Source organism: Pongo pygmaeus, chromosome 11 (assembly GCF_028885625.2).
Source record: "Pongo pygmaeus isolate AG05252 chromosome 11, NHGRI_mPonPyg2-v2.0_pri, whole genome shotgun sequence".
NCBI lineage: Eukaryota > Metazoa > Chordata > Mammalia > Primates > Hominidae > Pongo > Pongo pygmaeus.
In genome coordinates this window covers 107,023,571-107,041,901 of record NC_072384.2, presented here as the reverse complement: position 1 = coordinate 107,041,901, position 18,331 = coordinate 107,023,571, and the positions used below count along the sequence as shown (strand labels likewise).

Below are 18,331 nucleotides of genomic sequence, written 5' to 3'. Positions count from 1 at the left end.
AAACACAACTTTTACATTGAAATATTTTTTCAAAATTATTATATATAACATAAAGCAGATACTATTTCTATTCTACAGATGACAAAAATTGAGTCTCAAAGAGTTTGAGTGACTTACTTAAGTCGCCCCTAAAAATGGCAAAGGCAGATGCCGAGAAATGCTATACTTCAAATATCTGTTGAGAATGAAAACAGAATTTCTTTAAAATGCCTCCATGTAAACCGTCTTTCCTCTTATACATCCAAGGCAATAAACAGGTGTCCCATATACAAAGAGCTAGGAGACCTGGGCAAGGTGTTTAACTTCTCTGGACCTCAGTTTGGGGTTTTTGTTTTTTGTTTTGTTTTGTTTTTAGTAAAATTCAGCAGGGTAGATCAAATGATGCCTGAGACTTCTTTAGCTCTAAACTTCAGATTCTGTTAAAAATTGCCTGGATATATTGTAATCCTAACTTTAAACTGTGTTTTGGGATCTCAAAAAACTCAACCAGTAGCTTTGATTAAGCCATGTTAGAGGACATGTATTTGCAGATCTGCAGGTAGCAGGAAGAGGACAAAGATTTGGCCTTCTAAAGAAAGAGAAGGTGCAAAGACCATAGAGTGGCCTTAATCCAAGACAAAAATTCTAGAAGGACATGTCAGCATTTTTGCTCTGTGATAGCCATGGAAGGTTGAAATGAAATTGGGAGAAAACCTGGGTTCTATATTGGTAAAAACATCAAAAACAGGCCAATCTCATTACCCACACAATAACCATTCTCATATACCTGTAGGTAGTTTCAGAACACAGAGGAACAAATTTAAGGATAGAGCAGCATATTATCCTAGATAAGTTAATCACGGCCATCTAGTTAATGCTTGATAAAGCAGCCAGCGTGGATGGCTCATCAAATAATCCTTATAAAAATAATCCTTATAAAAATCCTTAAAAAAATCCTTATAAAAAAATCCTTATAAAAATAGTTTATTATGTTGTACACTTCATTGAAAAAGTGAATGTCTTCCCATTTATGTATGTTGAACAACTTTTAAAGTTTTCTAAAAATTTTGCAAGGCCAGGAGGATAGGGTTTACTAGCTCCATTTTTCCTTAGTTGAAGAAACTAAGTCATTTATCCAACTTCATTCAACTAATGTTCATTGAAAAACCTACCATGTACCAGGCATTCTCCTAAACTTAAGTGAGCTTAAGTTTCCAATTCAACTATTAGTACTACTATAAGTAGTACTATATATGGTGGTATGTGAATTCAAACTCAAGCCTCCTGCCTTGAGGAGTGGTGGTCTATTCTAGAATAGTGTGGTCTATTCTAGTGGTTAAAATGGCAGGCTATCAATTCAGATAGTAAGCTGGGACTCAAAATCTTCTACTACTTTCTAAGTAGTTGTGTAACTTTGTGCAAGTTACTTAAACTCTCTTTAATTCAGTTTCCTCATCTGCAAAATGAGGGTAATTGTAAGAATACCTGAAAGAATTTCCATGGGGATTAACTGGGTCAACACATGTATACTGCCTGCACATAGAACATGCACAAAAATGCTAGCTGCTATTATATCATCCCACATTATTTATTAATATCCTGCCACGGGAAGTACAGCAGTAAACAAGGGTAGCTGAGGGGCGATCTCAAGGTATTTACATTCTCTTACTCTGCCTCTAAACGACTTTGATCAGACCATCAGACCTTCTGCCATCTGGCCTCAGAAGCTTTCCAAGGTTTTTTCCTGCTGTTATTCAGGGCAGTTAGCAGGTCTGATAGATTTAATGTCCTCTAAACCCTTCTTACTCATCCCAGTCTTCATTACCTTATTCCTCCTCTTCTTTCTACTTGGGATTTCCTTTGCTTTAATCTCCAGCCCAGCCTTCCATGTATAGCATGAGCCTCACTTCCCAGACCACACCAGCCCATAGGGCTCTCCCTCTGCCTCCCTGCTATACCCCTCTTCTCCATGCCTTTCACTTGGCACTTAATCACACATCACCTAATTCTGGAAGTTATTACTTCAACCTTCCGTGTCAAAGTTTTGCCACAAGATATGAAATTGAAGAGCACTGGAATCTTATCATATTTCTTTTTTGTAACCTTTAAGAGAGGGGTTGAAAACCCAAATGCTTAAAAGGCAAGGCAAGTGGTATACATGAAGGAAATAGGACAGGTAGGGACTATAGCTAGCTCAGAACTCTATGTCCAGTCTAAAAGGAGTAGCTGCTGCCTGGTTCTCACCAACTGTCACCATATGAGGACAGAGTTTTATACCACATACACTGCAATTAGAGAAGAGAATTTACATATCAGGGGAAAAAATGTATAGCTCCCTGTTATTTTATAGACAAACAACACAGTCCCACTCAAATATCCTTAAAAGTTACTAACTGATGATTGCTAGGTCTTACTAGCTCCCCACTAACATCACAATAGTTTCCTGAGTATTATGGGACACCCCTCCTAACCAGAGTGTCTCGAGACTCTCTCCTCTCCTTCTGACCACAGATGGATTTAAGGCTGTCATTTCTCATAAAGAAAAAAATCTCCAATGTTGATGGGTCAAGAAACTTGGCTGTGGTGAGGAATTCCCCTCCTCTACTTTATATCTTTCCTACATACAGACTTCTATAAAATGACGAGTGCTTATTTTTAAATTTGTTATCTATGGCTTAATTTTCCCCAACACCATGCAGGAATACAGGCCCAATATTATCATATCCTGCAAAAGTTTAAGACGAGCCAAAATTTGATTTTATTGAAATCTATTTTTTAAATTAGCTATTAAATTCAAAGTATTCGAGCGCATTGTGCAGCTGCACAAAATGCTGCTGCAGATTTAAGGGTTTATCCTAAAGGTTATAGCACACAGCACCCTGCATATAGAAGGCACTTCGTATTTTGGGAAATAAATCAGACTTCTGTACACTAGCGTATATGGCATTAATATAATGCCATTTGAAAATACTATCATATGAAGATGTATTTGAGTAAATAAATGCATTAGAGTCATTTAATAATCCTATAGTTTGGGAGAAACTTTACACTGATTTGGCAGCTCAGACATCTTCTGTATATTTTGGGTTGCTCATTCTCCACCTGGATATTCTTTTTTTTTTTTTTTCTCTCATCTACTAGTGATGTAAGCTGTGCTTCTATTTTAATTGGCAGATACCGCTGTCTGAAGTGTCTCAACTTTGACATCTGCCAGATGTGTTTCTTATCTGGTCTTCACAGCAAGTCCCATCAGAAGTCTCATCCTGTCATTGAGCACTGTGTTCAGGTAACATTTAATGTCACATACCAAACTATTCATTAATCAATTCAGTATAAGCTATAGCCATGAAAAAAACTTTCCCTCCAGTGAAACCACAGATTCTACTCCTGTCATACATTGCAATATTTAAGACTAAGCAAGTGGCAAACTCCACCTTGAATATCTCCCAATATAAGTATGCTTTCTTCACATTATACGTCTCAGTGAAAGTTTCTGGGCACAAGAAAAGGCCAGAGTTCAGTCTGAAGTAATTGATCAGATACTCTGGAATAGAAAATGTCAGTGAAGAGTTACAGGGAGCAGCGCTGGAAATAGGTACAGATGGAAAAGAGAAGGGCTCTGATATGGCAAAAATGATGCAGCAAGACTTCTAGTTACTAACATATTTTTGGAGAATTTTTCTTTTTTAACATGTCTTTTCCTGAACCCTAAATTTCAAATATTTCTTCTTTAGGAAAAAAGAAAGATTATTATCTCAATGTTGACTGAAAAAGTATACAACTAAAACTTCACAGCTGCCTTTCAAATTTTTTAAAAAATTATAAATACCTAGCAAATTAATTCAGTTCTTTGTAAGAAGAGAAATACCATAGTACATTTTAGCAAAAAGCGTTCTATTTTTTCCCAGAAAGAACATTTTCTTTTCATTACTAAATTCCAGTGACTAAGTTTCTTCACACAGATGGCAACCTCCTCAAATACCACAATAGCGAAGGATGTTGATTAATTAATTTTGCCAAGGATAGTTTTCCCTCCTTCTCTCCTTTACATGAATGGCCTGCAAAGGTCAAGTGCCTGAATCTTGCCAAATAATTTCCAGTGGGCATTGCCTTACCCAGGTCCTCAGGTTCACAGGCCTAGGATTTACCTTCCTAGTTCTAAGTTTTGGATTTGTTTATGTTAGAGTGACACCATGTGGCCACTTTGTTATTACGCTTTAAATTTCAAGTGCTGAAACCCTTGAAATGAGACATTTCATTCCTTCTTTGCTTCCTTTTGGTAGAGGTTCTTAACTTGGGGTGAATAAATGGATTTTGGGTGGCCTGTGAGTCCACTGAAATTGTATACAGAATGGAATGTGTGAGTATTTCGCTGGAAATAAATCCGTGAGTTATCATCCAATTCTCAAAGGCATCCACAACACTAAATGTGAGCAACCACAGACTTAGTCCTCTTTGATGCCCTCCTCTAGGTGTAGAATGCCAAATGACGGGGTTACTCTAAGGAAGAGGACTTATTGAGGGGGTTTGGGGTGTTTAATTTGGAGACTTATGCTATTTCTATGAGAATGTGAAGAAATTCGGGACAAGAAGGAGGTAAGATTATTTTTCTGAGGACTTAAGAGAAATAATTCCAAAAACTTTCATGGTGGCCAGTCCATCCAAGTAAGGAAAGAAGACCACATGTAGACTGATCTGACGCTTTTTAAAAATGTTGGCCCTTTCAGCAGATGTCAGCAATGCAGAATACAAAACTTCTCTTCAGGACCCTCAGAAACAACCTTCTTCAGGGGCGCTGTAGGAAGAAAGAAGCAGCGAGAAGGCAGCAGCTGCTGGACCAGGTGAATCCAAAGGGTGTGCCTCACCATGCGCAGGCCAGGTGAGTGGCTGTGAGGATCAGCTGATCCCACAGAGCAGCCGCCAAGGGCCCTGGGTGTTACGGTAACCAGTCAGCAATCTTTCTAATGCTGAAGATCCTAGACAAGGCAGGAGGAGGGGTGAGGGATGGACTTCAGATATTTTTTTCCTCTAAAAAGGGCCTTTAATTTCAAAGTAGAACTAAGAGGCCACAACACCTTTTGGTGACCCATCCAGATGTTTAGAGTTATTTCTACAACTGAAACCATCAGAAAGACAAAGAAGATTTTTAATATTAGAATATTTGAATAACTTTGTTATATTCCTAGTTTTTGCTGGTTTGCTTTTGGAAGCCTAATTCAGAATTAATACTTTATTTAAAAAAAAAGGAAAAGAAAGACACTCAGCATACCACCACTCACAGATGAGTGCTATTCACATTTTAGTGTGAAACAGAGATTAACCAAAACAGGGATTATGCTATAGATACAATTTTTCATTCTTAGTTCCCAAAACATCTTTTAATGGCCTTACTCTCTTCCTTATAAGAAAATGCCACAATTCACAAGCAATACATTATTGAACATTTGGCTATTTCCAAATGTTGCCCCCCAAAATTCTAGAGTCAACATCTCTATGCATGCATTTATCTAAATATTTTTATATTTTTATTAAGGGAAAACTCATTCAATGAAAATCATTGAATAAAAAATTGCGTACTTGGTTAATCCTCAAAATTCAGAATGCCAAATTGTGCTCCAGAGGGGCACAGCCTGCCACTTCCAGTATATGCATCACATACCTGATCACCAACCTAAAGATGACCTTTAAAAGGTTTTTGTGACCTTCATTTTTGAAGTAGCCACTTCTTTGTAATTTAAAATAGCAGAAGATAAAGGAGAGAAACACTTTTTTTTTTTTTTTTTAGAGACAAGGTCTCACTCTCTCACCCAGGCTGGAGTGCAGTGGCACGATCATAGCTGACTGCAACCTTGGATTTTGGGACTTCAGCGATTTTCCCACCTCAGCCTCCCAGGCACACACCACCATGCTCGCTGAATTTTTATATTTGTGTTTTATAGAGATGGGGTCTCACTATGTTACTCACGGGGGTTCTTAAATTCCTGGCCTCAAGTGACTTTCCCACCTCAGCCTCCCAAAGTGTTGAGATTACAGGCACGAGCCACCATGCCCAGCCTCATCACTTTTGAGAAAAAGAAATATTTATTCACTCCATTTTGCCTACTGGGAATATAAGAATAGATTAGTTTAAATCAGATTGGTATTCATTTGTTAATTTCTTTTATAATTCTCTAATCTTTTCTCAGACATCCAGCAGCAAATCTCCATCTCAATCCCAGACCCCTATTTCTGTGGTCATTTTGTTGCTTTAAAGTTTGTTGTATTTTAAAATATGTTTTTATGGCTCTTTAAAGGATAAAGTACACAATGACCTCACCATTAGATGCTATCTATTATTCCTATGTCACATTTACCTATCAGATTGTTAATCAATATAAGATTAGAGAATTTGGATATCATCTTGATGTATATCTTTAATATTGCACATAGAATTTAAATTTAAAAATAAAAACAAATATATCAGTTTCCAGTTTATCTTTATTCTTAAAGCCAGCTATTTTCACCTTTCATTAGGAAAGTAATTATAAAATGTTAATCATCTAGATATATTGGATACTTGAGATCTTGCCTAAATTTCTGTATTCCCATAGTCACATCACAAAGACCTATACTTTTTTTTTTTTTTTTTTTTTTTTTGAGATGGAGTCTTGCTGCGATGCTCAGGCTGGAGTGCAGTGGCACCATCTCGGCTCACTGCAACCTCTGCCTTCCGAGTTCAAGCAATTCTCCTGCCTCAGCCTCCTGAGCAGCTGGGATTACAGGCACCTGCCACCACACCTGACTAATTTTTGTATTTTTAGTGGAGACGGGGTTTCACCATATTAGCCAGGCTGGTCTTGATCTCCTGACCTCAAGTGATCTGCCCATCGCGACCTCCCAAATTGCTGGGACTGCAGGTGTGAGCCACCATGCCCGGCCTCCATACTCTTATTTGAATTTCTTTTGGCTACTGAAGCCGGACTGATCTTTTACACATTTTTGACACAAACATGACAGCACTTCTCACCCACTCATCCCTTCCAAACCCTCATGCCTTCCTTAAATCAAATTGCTCCATCGTTTTCCCATTGTTTTTAGGCTAAAAATGAGAAGTTGTAACGTGACTTAGTCTTGGTCCTTTTGGTCCACCACCTTAATCTCTCCAGCTTCATTCCTCCTCCACAGTCTCTGTGTTCCAGCCCTGATTCTGCCTCACATATGACTAAGCCAGCTCTATCTAAAGGATTTGTCTAGTTTGTAACTACACATTTATTTATCTAACTATCTGATTAATGTCTGCCTCCTCATTTGGCTAAAAGCTCCATCAAGGAATCTGATTTCACTCCCTCTTGCAACTCCAACGCTTGGCTCATAAAGTCATACAAACAATTCCATCAGCAAATCTTGTTGGTTGTACCATCAAAATAGATTTGAACTCTGAGTGAGTCTCGTTATTTCTACTGCCACCACCTCAGTGGTCCCTTTCTCTCACGTTGTCACACGACCTCCTAACTGGTTCCCCTGCTTCCTCCTTAGCCTCCCCATGGTCTACTCCTGGTGCCACAGGCCCTTTTCAAATTTTGGCCAGATCATGTCACTCCTCTGCGCAAACTTTTTTGTGGCCTTCCCTCTTCCAAGAAAGTCATAGTCCTCCCAGTGGCCTTTAGCCTGGCCCTATAACCCCTGTTTCCCACCAGCTCTTGGCCCGCCTCTGCACCTCCCCTGACTTGTTCTGCTTCAGCCTCACAGCTCTCCTTGCTGCTCCGTGAATACACCAGGCATGCTGCCACCTCGGGGGATTGGCAACCCTAGATCACCTCCCTGCGTGGCTTGACTGCTCACCTCCCAAAGACCCGCCGAGGTCTTTGCTCAGATGTAGGCTCATCCTGAAGGCCTTTCCTGACAACCATTTACCATTCAACCACTGTCCTCACTCTGGCACTCCCAGTTATCCTTGCTGGCTCTGTTTTTCTTCAAAGCACTTAATCACCCTCTGACATCCTATCTCTTATTTATTATTTATTGCTGTGTCCCTCTCTATAATGTAAGCTCTATGAGGGGAGGAATGTCCATTGTTTCCAGTTGTATTGCCAGAATCTATAATAATGTCTGAATATGATAAATCCTCAATAAATATTTGTTGAATGACAGACTGACTGATTGACTGACTGAATGAATAATAAAATGTATAGCGCATGATGGAGGGATTGATGGATGGGTAGATAAGGTGAACCATGAACTGTTTTAGAATGTAGCTGGAAAGAATCAAGGAGCATTGGAACAAGGTAATGAAGTTTGACTGAATCTGGAACAGAGACAGAAGCCTTGCCCTCAACTAACCACATGTGTGGCCATGAGGAAGTCACTTCACTTTTCTATGATTCAGTTTCTTTACCTGTTAACTGGGATAACCTCTCCTCTCTACTCCCAGAGTAGTATTTCTGGAGGTGAGATGAGGAAAGGGAATTGCAAGGGCTGTACAAAGCCAGGGTTCTCTAAATGTCAATGTGTTGTACTCTGTCCACCCCAAGTACAGTAGAGTTGTTCCCCAAAATAACATTCTTATGTAATAATTTTCAGTGTACCCTAGACTTTGATGAGTTCAGAAATTCTGATTTGTGACTCATCTAGGAGAAAAGAATGTGTAATATTACTAAATCACAATGTAATAATAGTAAAAAACACATCTTTGATATCTATTATGTTGGCACACTAGCACTGACCATCTTCTAAGAGATTAATGGTTATTGCCAAGTGATAATATTGAATTCGTTCAATGATTCAGCAAACTATCTGCATGGTAATAAGCCTTCTCCCTTTTGATGTGGTTTTATTTCCTTTACATATGATAGTTTGCACTGAGAATACTTTCATTTACAAAACCAGAATTGAAAGTTAGGTGCCAAATATCATCACTCTTATTAAATATTTCAGGAAGTTCTTGAAAACATAGTTAAAAAGAAAATTAAACTGCAGAAAAATAACAGAATTACTTCTCTTTGTAGCTAATTTAATTGTGAATTACTAAGAAACCCCAAGTAACTAGCAAACATTACTAGAATTAATAGGCTTCAAATGACGGTGGAAAAATAAAATAAACATATACAAAATTCTTCACTCTACTAGCAATAACCAGCTATAAATTTTATAAAAATCTCATTAAAAATACATGTAAAAATTATTTTTAAAAGAAACTACAAAAAAGTTTGACAAAAAAGATACAAGACCCAAATAAAATTATAATATTTTATTGAGTACAGAAAACAAGTCCTGAACAAAAGGAAAAAATGCCAAATTTCTAAATGAGAAGACTAGCATAAGAATGTGCCTGCTCCAAAAATTAATAGTTGATTTTTGTTATTCACAGATTCAATACTTTCAAATTTGCCTATTTGCAAAAATTTATTTGTAACCCTAAAATGAACACTCCTGGTGCTTTTTCAGTATTTGCAGACATGAGCAGAGTGGCAAAAAAAATTTGAGTTGCCTGATGCACTTGTTCCCAGCTGAGGTCAAACCAGATAGTGCTCTGTGTTACTGTTTCAGCCCTAATTCTATAAGCAAGTGTCCTTTTCATGTCTATTTCGTGTCTATTTCATGTCATTTTTTTTAATATTTGTGCTTTTTGTTGGTGATTTTACTTTGGCAAATGGCCCCAAAGCACGGTACTGAATTGCTGTCTAGTGTTCCCAAGCACAGCAAGGCTACAATGTGCCTTGATGAAAAAATACACGTGTTAAATAAGCTTCATTCAGGTATGATTTATATTGCTGTTGACCATGAGTTTAATGCTAATGAATCAACAATATATATTTAAAAAGCATCTTTATACAGAAATGCATAAAACAAGGTTGTGCATTGATTGGTTGACAAAAATGTTGTGGCCAGAGGCTTGCAGGAACCTAACCCTGTATTTTCTCTAGGAACAATGGGTTCAGTATTTCCTAATTCACTGTTCATGGTAGCCTTATAGAGCATAATCTACTGTATTTAAATTTAATGCATTTCCAGATAGAATCACAAGGTTTTCTAAATAGGATAAAATAATTTTGAAGGTATGTTGGAAGAATAGTTGTACAAGAATAGTAAAATTATGAGACTGAAGAATAGTGAGAAGGGACATTAATATCTGAAGAACAGATGTTAATACAACAGATATTAACACTTACTATAAAACTACTATGACCAAATAACATAGTATAAAACGGGAATGAACATGTAGATCTAAGGATGAGAATACAAAATATAATAATTGATCTAAGCATATATGGGAACGTAATATGTGATAAAGGTGATATTTCAATTCATGGAAAAATAATGCATAATTGGCTATCCATCTGAAAGGAAAATTGGCCCTTATTTTGCCCCATATACTAAAATAAATTCCAAATTGATTGGAATTTAAATGTAAAAAGAACTTAAAATAAATATTAGAAAAAAGCAGAAAATCTCCTAAGAAAGAAAGAAAAACAAAAAATCATGAAGGAATAGACAGATATATATGACAGCGTGCAATTTTAAACATTTTGTTATGGTAAATGATACTATACACAAAATTAAAAACAAGCCTTAGACTTAGAAAAATATTTTCAGTAATAAGATAAATGATGCTATAAAAAGGGTCCCTGAAAAATTGATAAGAAAAACTTGATATGAGGTCAGAAGTGTTGGCTGCTGTGGAGAATTCAAAACAGGGACCTCCCTGGACATCAAGATGGAAGAGCAAATAGTTTCTCATGCTGGAGAAATGCTCTCCAGTGTGGTGGTCATATCTTGTAAGGATTCAGTCCCACGTCGAGTAGTGTCTTTGACAATGGAAGGAATTGCAGTCCCCCAGCTCAGTGCCAAAAGTGTGGGCGGGTTTGAAGCTTTTTATAATTCCATTAAACCTATCCAGATTATCAACAGTGCCATAGAAAGGATGAAGCCAGGGAAATTTCTCCATGGCAAAACAAATTTATTTCGCATTTCTTCTGTATGTGAGGGGTAACAAAGTTCTGTATGAGACTTATTATCAGACATTCAGTATACACTACACTGTGGCATGAGGCAGTCTCTGTTGACCAAGGACTTGACAAAGGCCGGTGAATTTACCATCCACTCTGCTCCTCAGGAGGGGAAGTTGACTCCAAGTCCTGTGGACTTCACAGATTACACCTGCAACCTTACAGAATATCAAAGAGAGAGCCTTGCTCCCCAGATTTCTCATTCGAGAACACCCCAGCTCAATGAACTGTGTCATCATGCAGCTGCTTACAGGAGAGCTGGTGGTGAAAAGGCATGGGGCTGCAGCTGGTGCACATGGAGACCTGTGGGTGTGCAAAAAGCTGTGCCCATGATGCCACAGAGATTCCTTATATTCAGATGCCCATGGGGACATTTGTAGGGGCCTCTCTGTCCCTATATACACGGTCTTCTCCAGGCTGTTTACCTGCCCTATGCTGAAAACCAACTTCAAAGTGGAATCTGAGGCCACCATCAACATGCGTCTTCATGCTAACCACCTGGTCGCAGAGAACTTCCCATTGCAGCTCTGCAGGACTCAGCCCAGGAGGAGGGAAGCACAGAAAACAGGGGTGGCCTTGTGGATATCCTGCTGGTTATCTTTCATGGGGAACTAAAGCCAGCAGTATATACTTGTTTTTGTGATTATTCTGTATCAGAAATGAAATGGACTCCTTAAATTACAATTATTTTTCCTCCTCATTTCCTCAAGGCTTTTACTTCCAACGGGCACCTTTAATCATATCTTTTCTTTGAAATTCAACAGAATTTCTTAATGCTATTTGCAAGATCATTTCACAGAAAACGTTTCCTATGACCTACCTGTTCTTGTACCAAAAAAGGCACAGAAAACCTGTTGTGACAGCCACTGGAGCTGTGCTGGAAAGATCATGGGGGCAAAAGGAAACTTCTCTCTGACTCGCTAATAATGAAAGTAGCTGAGCACTCCCCACAGCAAAGGGTCTGTGGCCAGGTGGCATTGCTTATGAAGTTTGTAGATACCCTCCAAGGAAGAATGCAAAGTGGCATCCACTGGAAATGCGTAGCTTTTTTTTTTCCACACTCTATTTCTGTAGTTCTTTTTATAACACTTTTCAATATAACTTCAAAATTTTTAGGGAACTGAGAAAAAAGCTTCCCTTGCTCTTATAGGAGTAAGGGGATTTGGCTGGTGCTGGAGTGTTTTATAGGAGTAAGGGGATTTGGCTGGTGCTGGAGTGTTTCTGAACTCTCAAGAACTGTCATAAGAACTCATGCTGCCATATTCCGGGAATATATTTAAATGCAAAGTTATGTAAGGGGAAAAAAATGAATGTTTGCTCCTTTTGTTATTGGGAGGGTTCTGAATGGCAGGAGCCCCGTGCCCAGGGTGGGTTGGTGAAGGCTCCTCTCCCCAGGGTGGTGCCAGGAAAATGTCCTTGACTTGATGAACTTGGCCTGTCCCTCACCCGCCTGAGGGACCTGTTTTATCCAGGGTTTTTTGACCTGAAGCCAGTGTTTCCTCAGTCTCCCTTTGTGGTTCAAAGTCAATGGTGAGTCTGTTGCAAAACATTTCTTCCTTCAAACCCTATCATTGTTTTCTTGGTCCACAATTAACAGGTTCTCAAAAATAAGCTATGTGACCAGGTGAAGTGGCTCATGCCCATAATCCCAGCACTTTGGGAGGCAGAAATGGGAGGATTGCTTGACCCCAGGAGTTCGAGACCAGCCTGGGCAACATAGAGAGATCCTGTCTCTACAGAAAAAATTAAAAATTATCCGCACATGGTGGTGCATGCCTGTGGCTCCCGCTATTCAGGTGGCTGAGATGGGAGGATCACTTGAGCCCGGTAGGTCGAGGCTACAGTGAGCCGTGATTGCACTGCTGCACTCACTCCAGCCTGGGTGAAAATGTTTCAAAATAATAATAAATAAATAAATAAATAGGCCATGTTACTTTGCACACTAATTGCCCTTTTTTCATAGTTGCCCTTCTGTGCAAGCCTGGGCAAGGCAGGCTCAGGCTGAAGGCCTCCCAGGCTGTATTTCCACTGTCCTGTAACAGTGTTTGGTGATCTGTAATGCTCCCTACATTACATGCCTTCAATGCTGAGGGTAAATAAACCTGATTTAGGCGCTGCTTTATCTTAGGACTTCACCAATTAAACTGATAAAACTTATTATCTGAGTCATTTGCAAGTTGCTTCTTAGAAAATACATTTCTGGTTTATAAATCTTTTATGCTCATGTGACATTAATAACTATCTGTATTTGATGATGTGTTCAAACTGAGTAGCAGAAAATAAAGAGGTCATACTTTCTAAGAAAAAAAAAACTCAAGAAGAAAAAGAAAATGGGGAAGAAGAGGTGGGTGAAGAGGAAAATACACAAAATATAGAAATAGGCAATCACAGAAGAAGAGTTCCAAATGGCCCTTAGACACCCAAAAAGATGCTCAATCTCTCTATTGGTTAGGAAAAAGGCAAATAGGCCAGGCTTATGCTTGTGATCCCAGAACTTTGGGAGGCTGAAGGTTCTGCCTCCCAAAGTTAAGGAGGATGACTTGAGGTCAGGAATTTGATACCAGCATGGGCAACATAGGGAGACCCCATCTCTACAAATAATTTTAAAATTAGCTGGGTGTGGTGGCGTGCACCTGCGGCCTCAGCTACTTGGGAGGCTGAGGTAGGAGGATCGCTGGAGTCCAGGGGTTCAATGCTGCAGTGAGCCATGATAGTGCCACTGCACTCCAGCCTGGGTGACAGAGCAAGACCCTGTCTCAAAGAGAAAAAAAGAAAAAAGAAAAATGCAACAATGACATAGCATCATTTTACTTATTGAAAAGACGAAGATTAAAATGAATGGCAACATCCTTTGCTGGTGAGGATGGAAGAACATAGAAGCTCTTGAAATCTGGTAGAAGTACAAATGGCTACAGAATTTTCAGAAAATACACTGAAAAATATTTATTCAATAAGTTTATTGAATGTTGTTCTAGGCATTTGGGCTACATCAATGAAGAAAAAGAGACAAGGATTTCTGCTCTCTTGGAGCTTGCATCCTAGTGAGGACCAGACAAATGAAAAGGTATATAAAGGAATTATATAATATGTTAAAATATTTAAGTATTAAAGTTTAAAAAAAGGAGAGGCAGATAAGAAAAATAAAGACTTGGAGAGTTGGCAGCAAATTTAAATATGGTGGTTATAGTGGGCCTCAGTGAGAGGTGACATTTGATCAAAGTTTTGAAGGAAGTAAGGGAGTAAGTCATGCAGACATCTGAGAAAAGGACACTGCAAACTGAGGAGACAGCCAGCTCCAAGTGGGAGCATGCTTGGTATTAGGTTGGTGCAAAAGTAATTGCGGTTTTTGCCATTAATTTTAATGGATTCAAAAAACAGCAAGGGGACCAGCATGATTGAGTGGGATGAGGAAGGAGAGTAATAAGAGAAGAAATAAGGCAGGGCGCGGTGGCTCACGCCTGTAATCCCAGCACTTCAGGAGGCCAAGGTGGGCAAATCACATGGGACCAGGAGTTGGATACCAGCATGGCCAACATGGTAAAACTGTGTCTCTACTAAAAATACAAAAATTAGCCAGGCATGGTGGCATGTACCGGTAATCCCAGCTACTTGGGAGGCTGAGGCAGGAGAATCACTTGAACCCGGGAGGCAGAGGTTGCAGTGAGCCAAGATAGAGCCACTGCACTCCAGCCTGGGTGACAGAGCGAGACTCCATCTCAAAAAAAAAAAAAAAGAAAAAGAAAAAGAAAAAAGAAGAGGTGAGGAAGTGGGGGCAGATGGAACGCCAATGTAAGGACCTGGGCTTTTACTCTGGGGAAACATTGGAGGATTGTTAGTAGAGAATCTAACTGAGGCTTCAAAACTCTCAGTCTGGTTGCTATGTTGAGAATAGACTAAAGAGAGCCAAGAGTTAGAAGCAAGGTTATATAAACATTTTCCTAAATTTTTTCCAATATTTCTATTGCAAATTTTAACTTAAAATTTCAATCAGTTTGGAATTTATTTTAGCAAGGGTCTAGCTTTACTTTTTGTCCTGGTGTAGGGGATTATGTGATCTTTTAGCCAATTATGTGATCTTTTTCCCACTTAGTTAAAATGCCAGCTTTCTCACATATTGGCTTTCCTTGTACACTTGGGTTAATAGAACTTATATTCTCATCCTTAGATCTATGTGTCTATTCTTGCATTTGCACTAAATTATATTGTCATGGTGGTTCTATAGTAAGTAGAAGAATAAGATTGCCATCAACCAAGATGGGGAGGCTACAGGTGGAGAAGGTTTGTGGGGGATATCAGGAGTCTAGTTTGGGACACATTAAAATTGGGAAGTCTCTGAGATGTCCACAGGGAGATATTGATCAAGCAGTTGACTATTCATAGCTGGAACTTGGAAAAAAGGGTCTGTACTGGAGATACAAATTTGGGGGTTGTTGGCATGTTAATGGTTTTTAAAGCCATGAGGTTATATGAGATCATCAAAGAGAGAGTGTAGAAGGGAAAGAGAAGAGGATCAAGGACTGAGCCCTGTGACACTCCATTTACAAAGCTGCAGAAAAGAAGAAAAACCAGCAAGGGAGACTGAGAAAGAGGAAAGAATGGAGAGGGAAGAAAACCAAGAAAGTGAGGAATCCTGGAAGACAGGTGAAGAAAGTGTTCAAGGACAAGGGCATGGTGTTCTACTGTCAAATGCTGCTGCTAGGTCAAATAACAATTGACCTTTTACCCTTGAAAAGTCAATGAATCCAGGAACTGGATTAATTTGAAAAAAATTAACAAAATAGATAGACCACTGGCTAGACTAATAAAGAAGAAAAGAAAGAAGAATCAAAAGACACAATAAGAGATGAGAAAGGGAATACACTACCAACCCTACTGAAATACAATCTACCATCAGAGAATACTATAAACACCTCTAGGCAAATAAACTAGAAAATCTAGAAAAAAATGGAAAAATTCCTAGACACACATACCCTTCCCAAGACTAAACCAGGAAGAAGTCGAAACCCTAAGTAGACCAATAACAAGTTCTGAAATTGAGGCAGTAAGTAATAGCCTACCAACCAAAAAAAGTCCAGGACCAGACAGATTCACAGCCAAATTCTACCAGAGGCACAAAGAGGAGCTGGTACCATTCCTTCTGAAACTATTCCAAACTATTGAAAAGCAGGGACTCCTCCTTAACTTATTTTATGAGGCCAGCATCATCCTGATACCCAAACCTGGCAGAGACATAACAAAAAAAGAAAACTTCAGGCCAATATCCCTGATGAATATCAATGCAAAAATCCTCAATAAAATACTGGCAAACTGAATCCAGCAGCACATCGAAAAGCTTATCCACCACAATCAAGTTGGCTTCATCCCTGGGATGCAAGGCTGGTTCAACATACACAAAGCAATAAACATAATCCATCACATAAACAGAGCCACTGACAAAAACCACATGATCATCTCAACAGATGCAGAAAAGGCCTTCAATAAAATTCAACATCCCTTCATGTTAAAAACTCTCAATAAACTCGGTATTGATGGAACGTATCTCAAAATAATAAGAGCTATTTATGACAAACCCACAGACAATATCATACTGAACGGGCAAAAGCTGGAAGCATTCTCTTTGAAAACTGGCACAAGACAAGGATGCCCTCTCTTACCATTCCTATTCCACGTAGTATTAGAAGTTCTGGCCAGCTCAATCAGGCAAGAGAAAGAAATAAAGGATATTCAAATAGGAAGAGAGGAAGTCAAATTGTCTCTGTCTGCAGATGACATGAATTCTTTATTTAGAGAGCCCCATCGTCACAGCCCAAAAACTCCTTAAGCTGATAAGCAACCTCAGCAAAGTCTCATGATGCAAAATCAATGTGCAAAAATCAAAGTATTTCTATACAACAACAATAGACAAGCAGAGAGCCAAATCATGAATGAACTTCCATTCACAATTACTACAAAGCGAATAAAATACCTAGGAATACAGCTAACAAGGGATGTGAAGGACCTCTTCAAGGAGAACTATAAGCCACTGCTCAAGGAAATAAGAGAGGACACAAATGGTAAAATATTCCATCCTCATGAATAGAAGAACCAATATCGTGAAAATAGCCATACTGCCCAAAGTAATTTATAGATTCAAAGCTATTTCCATCAAACTACTATTGACATTCTTCACATAATTAGAAAAAACTACTTTAAATTTCATATGGAACCAAAAAAGAGCCTGTATACCCATTTGTTTGAGGGAATGAATTCATAGAAAGAAAAATTGATAAACTGGTGCAACAGGGGAGAATTATTGGAGCAATGTCATTCAGCAAAGAGGGGGTGGGATACACATGTAGAAGGATTCACTTTAGAAGAGTATATTTATTAGACATTAAGATATACGCAAGATTTGGCCCTTGGAGTACAGGACAATAAGCCAGAAACAACTTAAGTGTCCCTTCGTAGAAAAGCGGTGGAATATGTATGATTACGAACATTCTGCAGAACATAATGAATCCACGTAAAAGAACAAGTTTTAGCTGCTATCTACTATACTGGAAGGAATTCACCATCAGGCATCAGAGAGAAAAGCAAGTAGCGGAATAATGTGTCTGGAATGACTTCCTTGTTTTTTAAAAAACAGATTTAAAATATATATTGATGTTTGTAAATATCTGAGTACAGAAAATGATGTGTGTATGATATGGTTCGGCTGTCTCCCCACCCAAATCCCATCCTGAATTGTAGCTCCCATAATCCCCATGTGTTGTGGGAGGGACCTGGTGGGAGGTAATTGAATCATGGGGGCAGGTTTTTCCCATGCTGTTCTCATAATAGTGAGTAAGTCTCATAAGATCTGACAGTTTTATAAAGGGCGGTTTCCCTGCACACACTCTCTTGCCTGCTGCCGTGTAAGACGTACTTTTGTTCCTCTGTTGCCTTCTGCCATGATTATGAGGCCTCCCCAGCCATGCGGAACTGTGAGTCCATTAAACTTCTTTTTCTTTATAAATTACCCCATCTTGGGTATTTCTTCACAGCAGTATGAAAATTGACTAACACAGTGTATGACAAACCATGCTGGCACTCTGATCTCAGACTTTCAGCCTCTAGAACTGTGAGAAAATAAATGCCAGTTGCTTACACCACCCAGTCTGTTTACAGCATCCTGAGCAAATGAAGACAGAGCAGAACAATACCAAGATATGAAAATGATCTCAGATGGGGTAGGAATCGAGCGTGTCATTCAGAAGGTTTGTTACAAAGAAATTGTGGGTCACCCTATTCTTCTACCCCAAAATGCACACCCCTGGTATAATTAAGTATATCACAGAATAATCGTGTCTTTCCCTATGTTCTCATTGTGTCTTGTAGAAAGCATAATG

General features: G+C 38.9%; 1 protein-coding gene and 1 pseudogene across 1 annotated transcript in view; both read left to right on the top strand.

The window, feature by feature from the left end:
* DYTN (dystrotelin) overlaps positions 1 to 18,331 on the top strand; it is a 72,570-nt gene that overhangs the window by 25,690 nt on the left and 28,549 nt on the right. The window contains exons 11-12 of the mRNA XM_054478869.1: positions 3,154 to 3,265; positions 4,710 to 4,858. Of these exons, the coding sequence (XP_054334844.1) occupies positions 3,154 to 3,265; positions 4,710 to 4,858 (261 nt within the window). The remainder of the gene's footprint in view (positions 1 to 3,153; positions 3,266 to 4,709; positions 4,859 to 18,331) is intronic.
* Positions 9,608 to 11,579, top strand: LOC129031199 (vacuolar protein sorting-associated protein 26C-like; annotated as a pseudogene).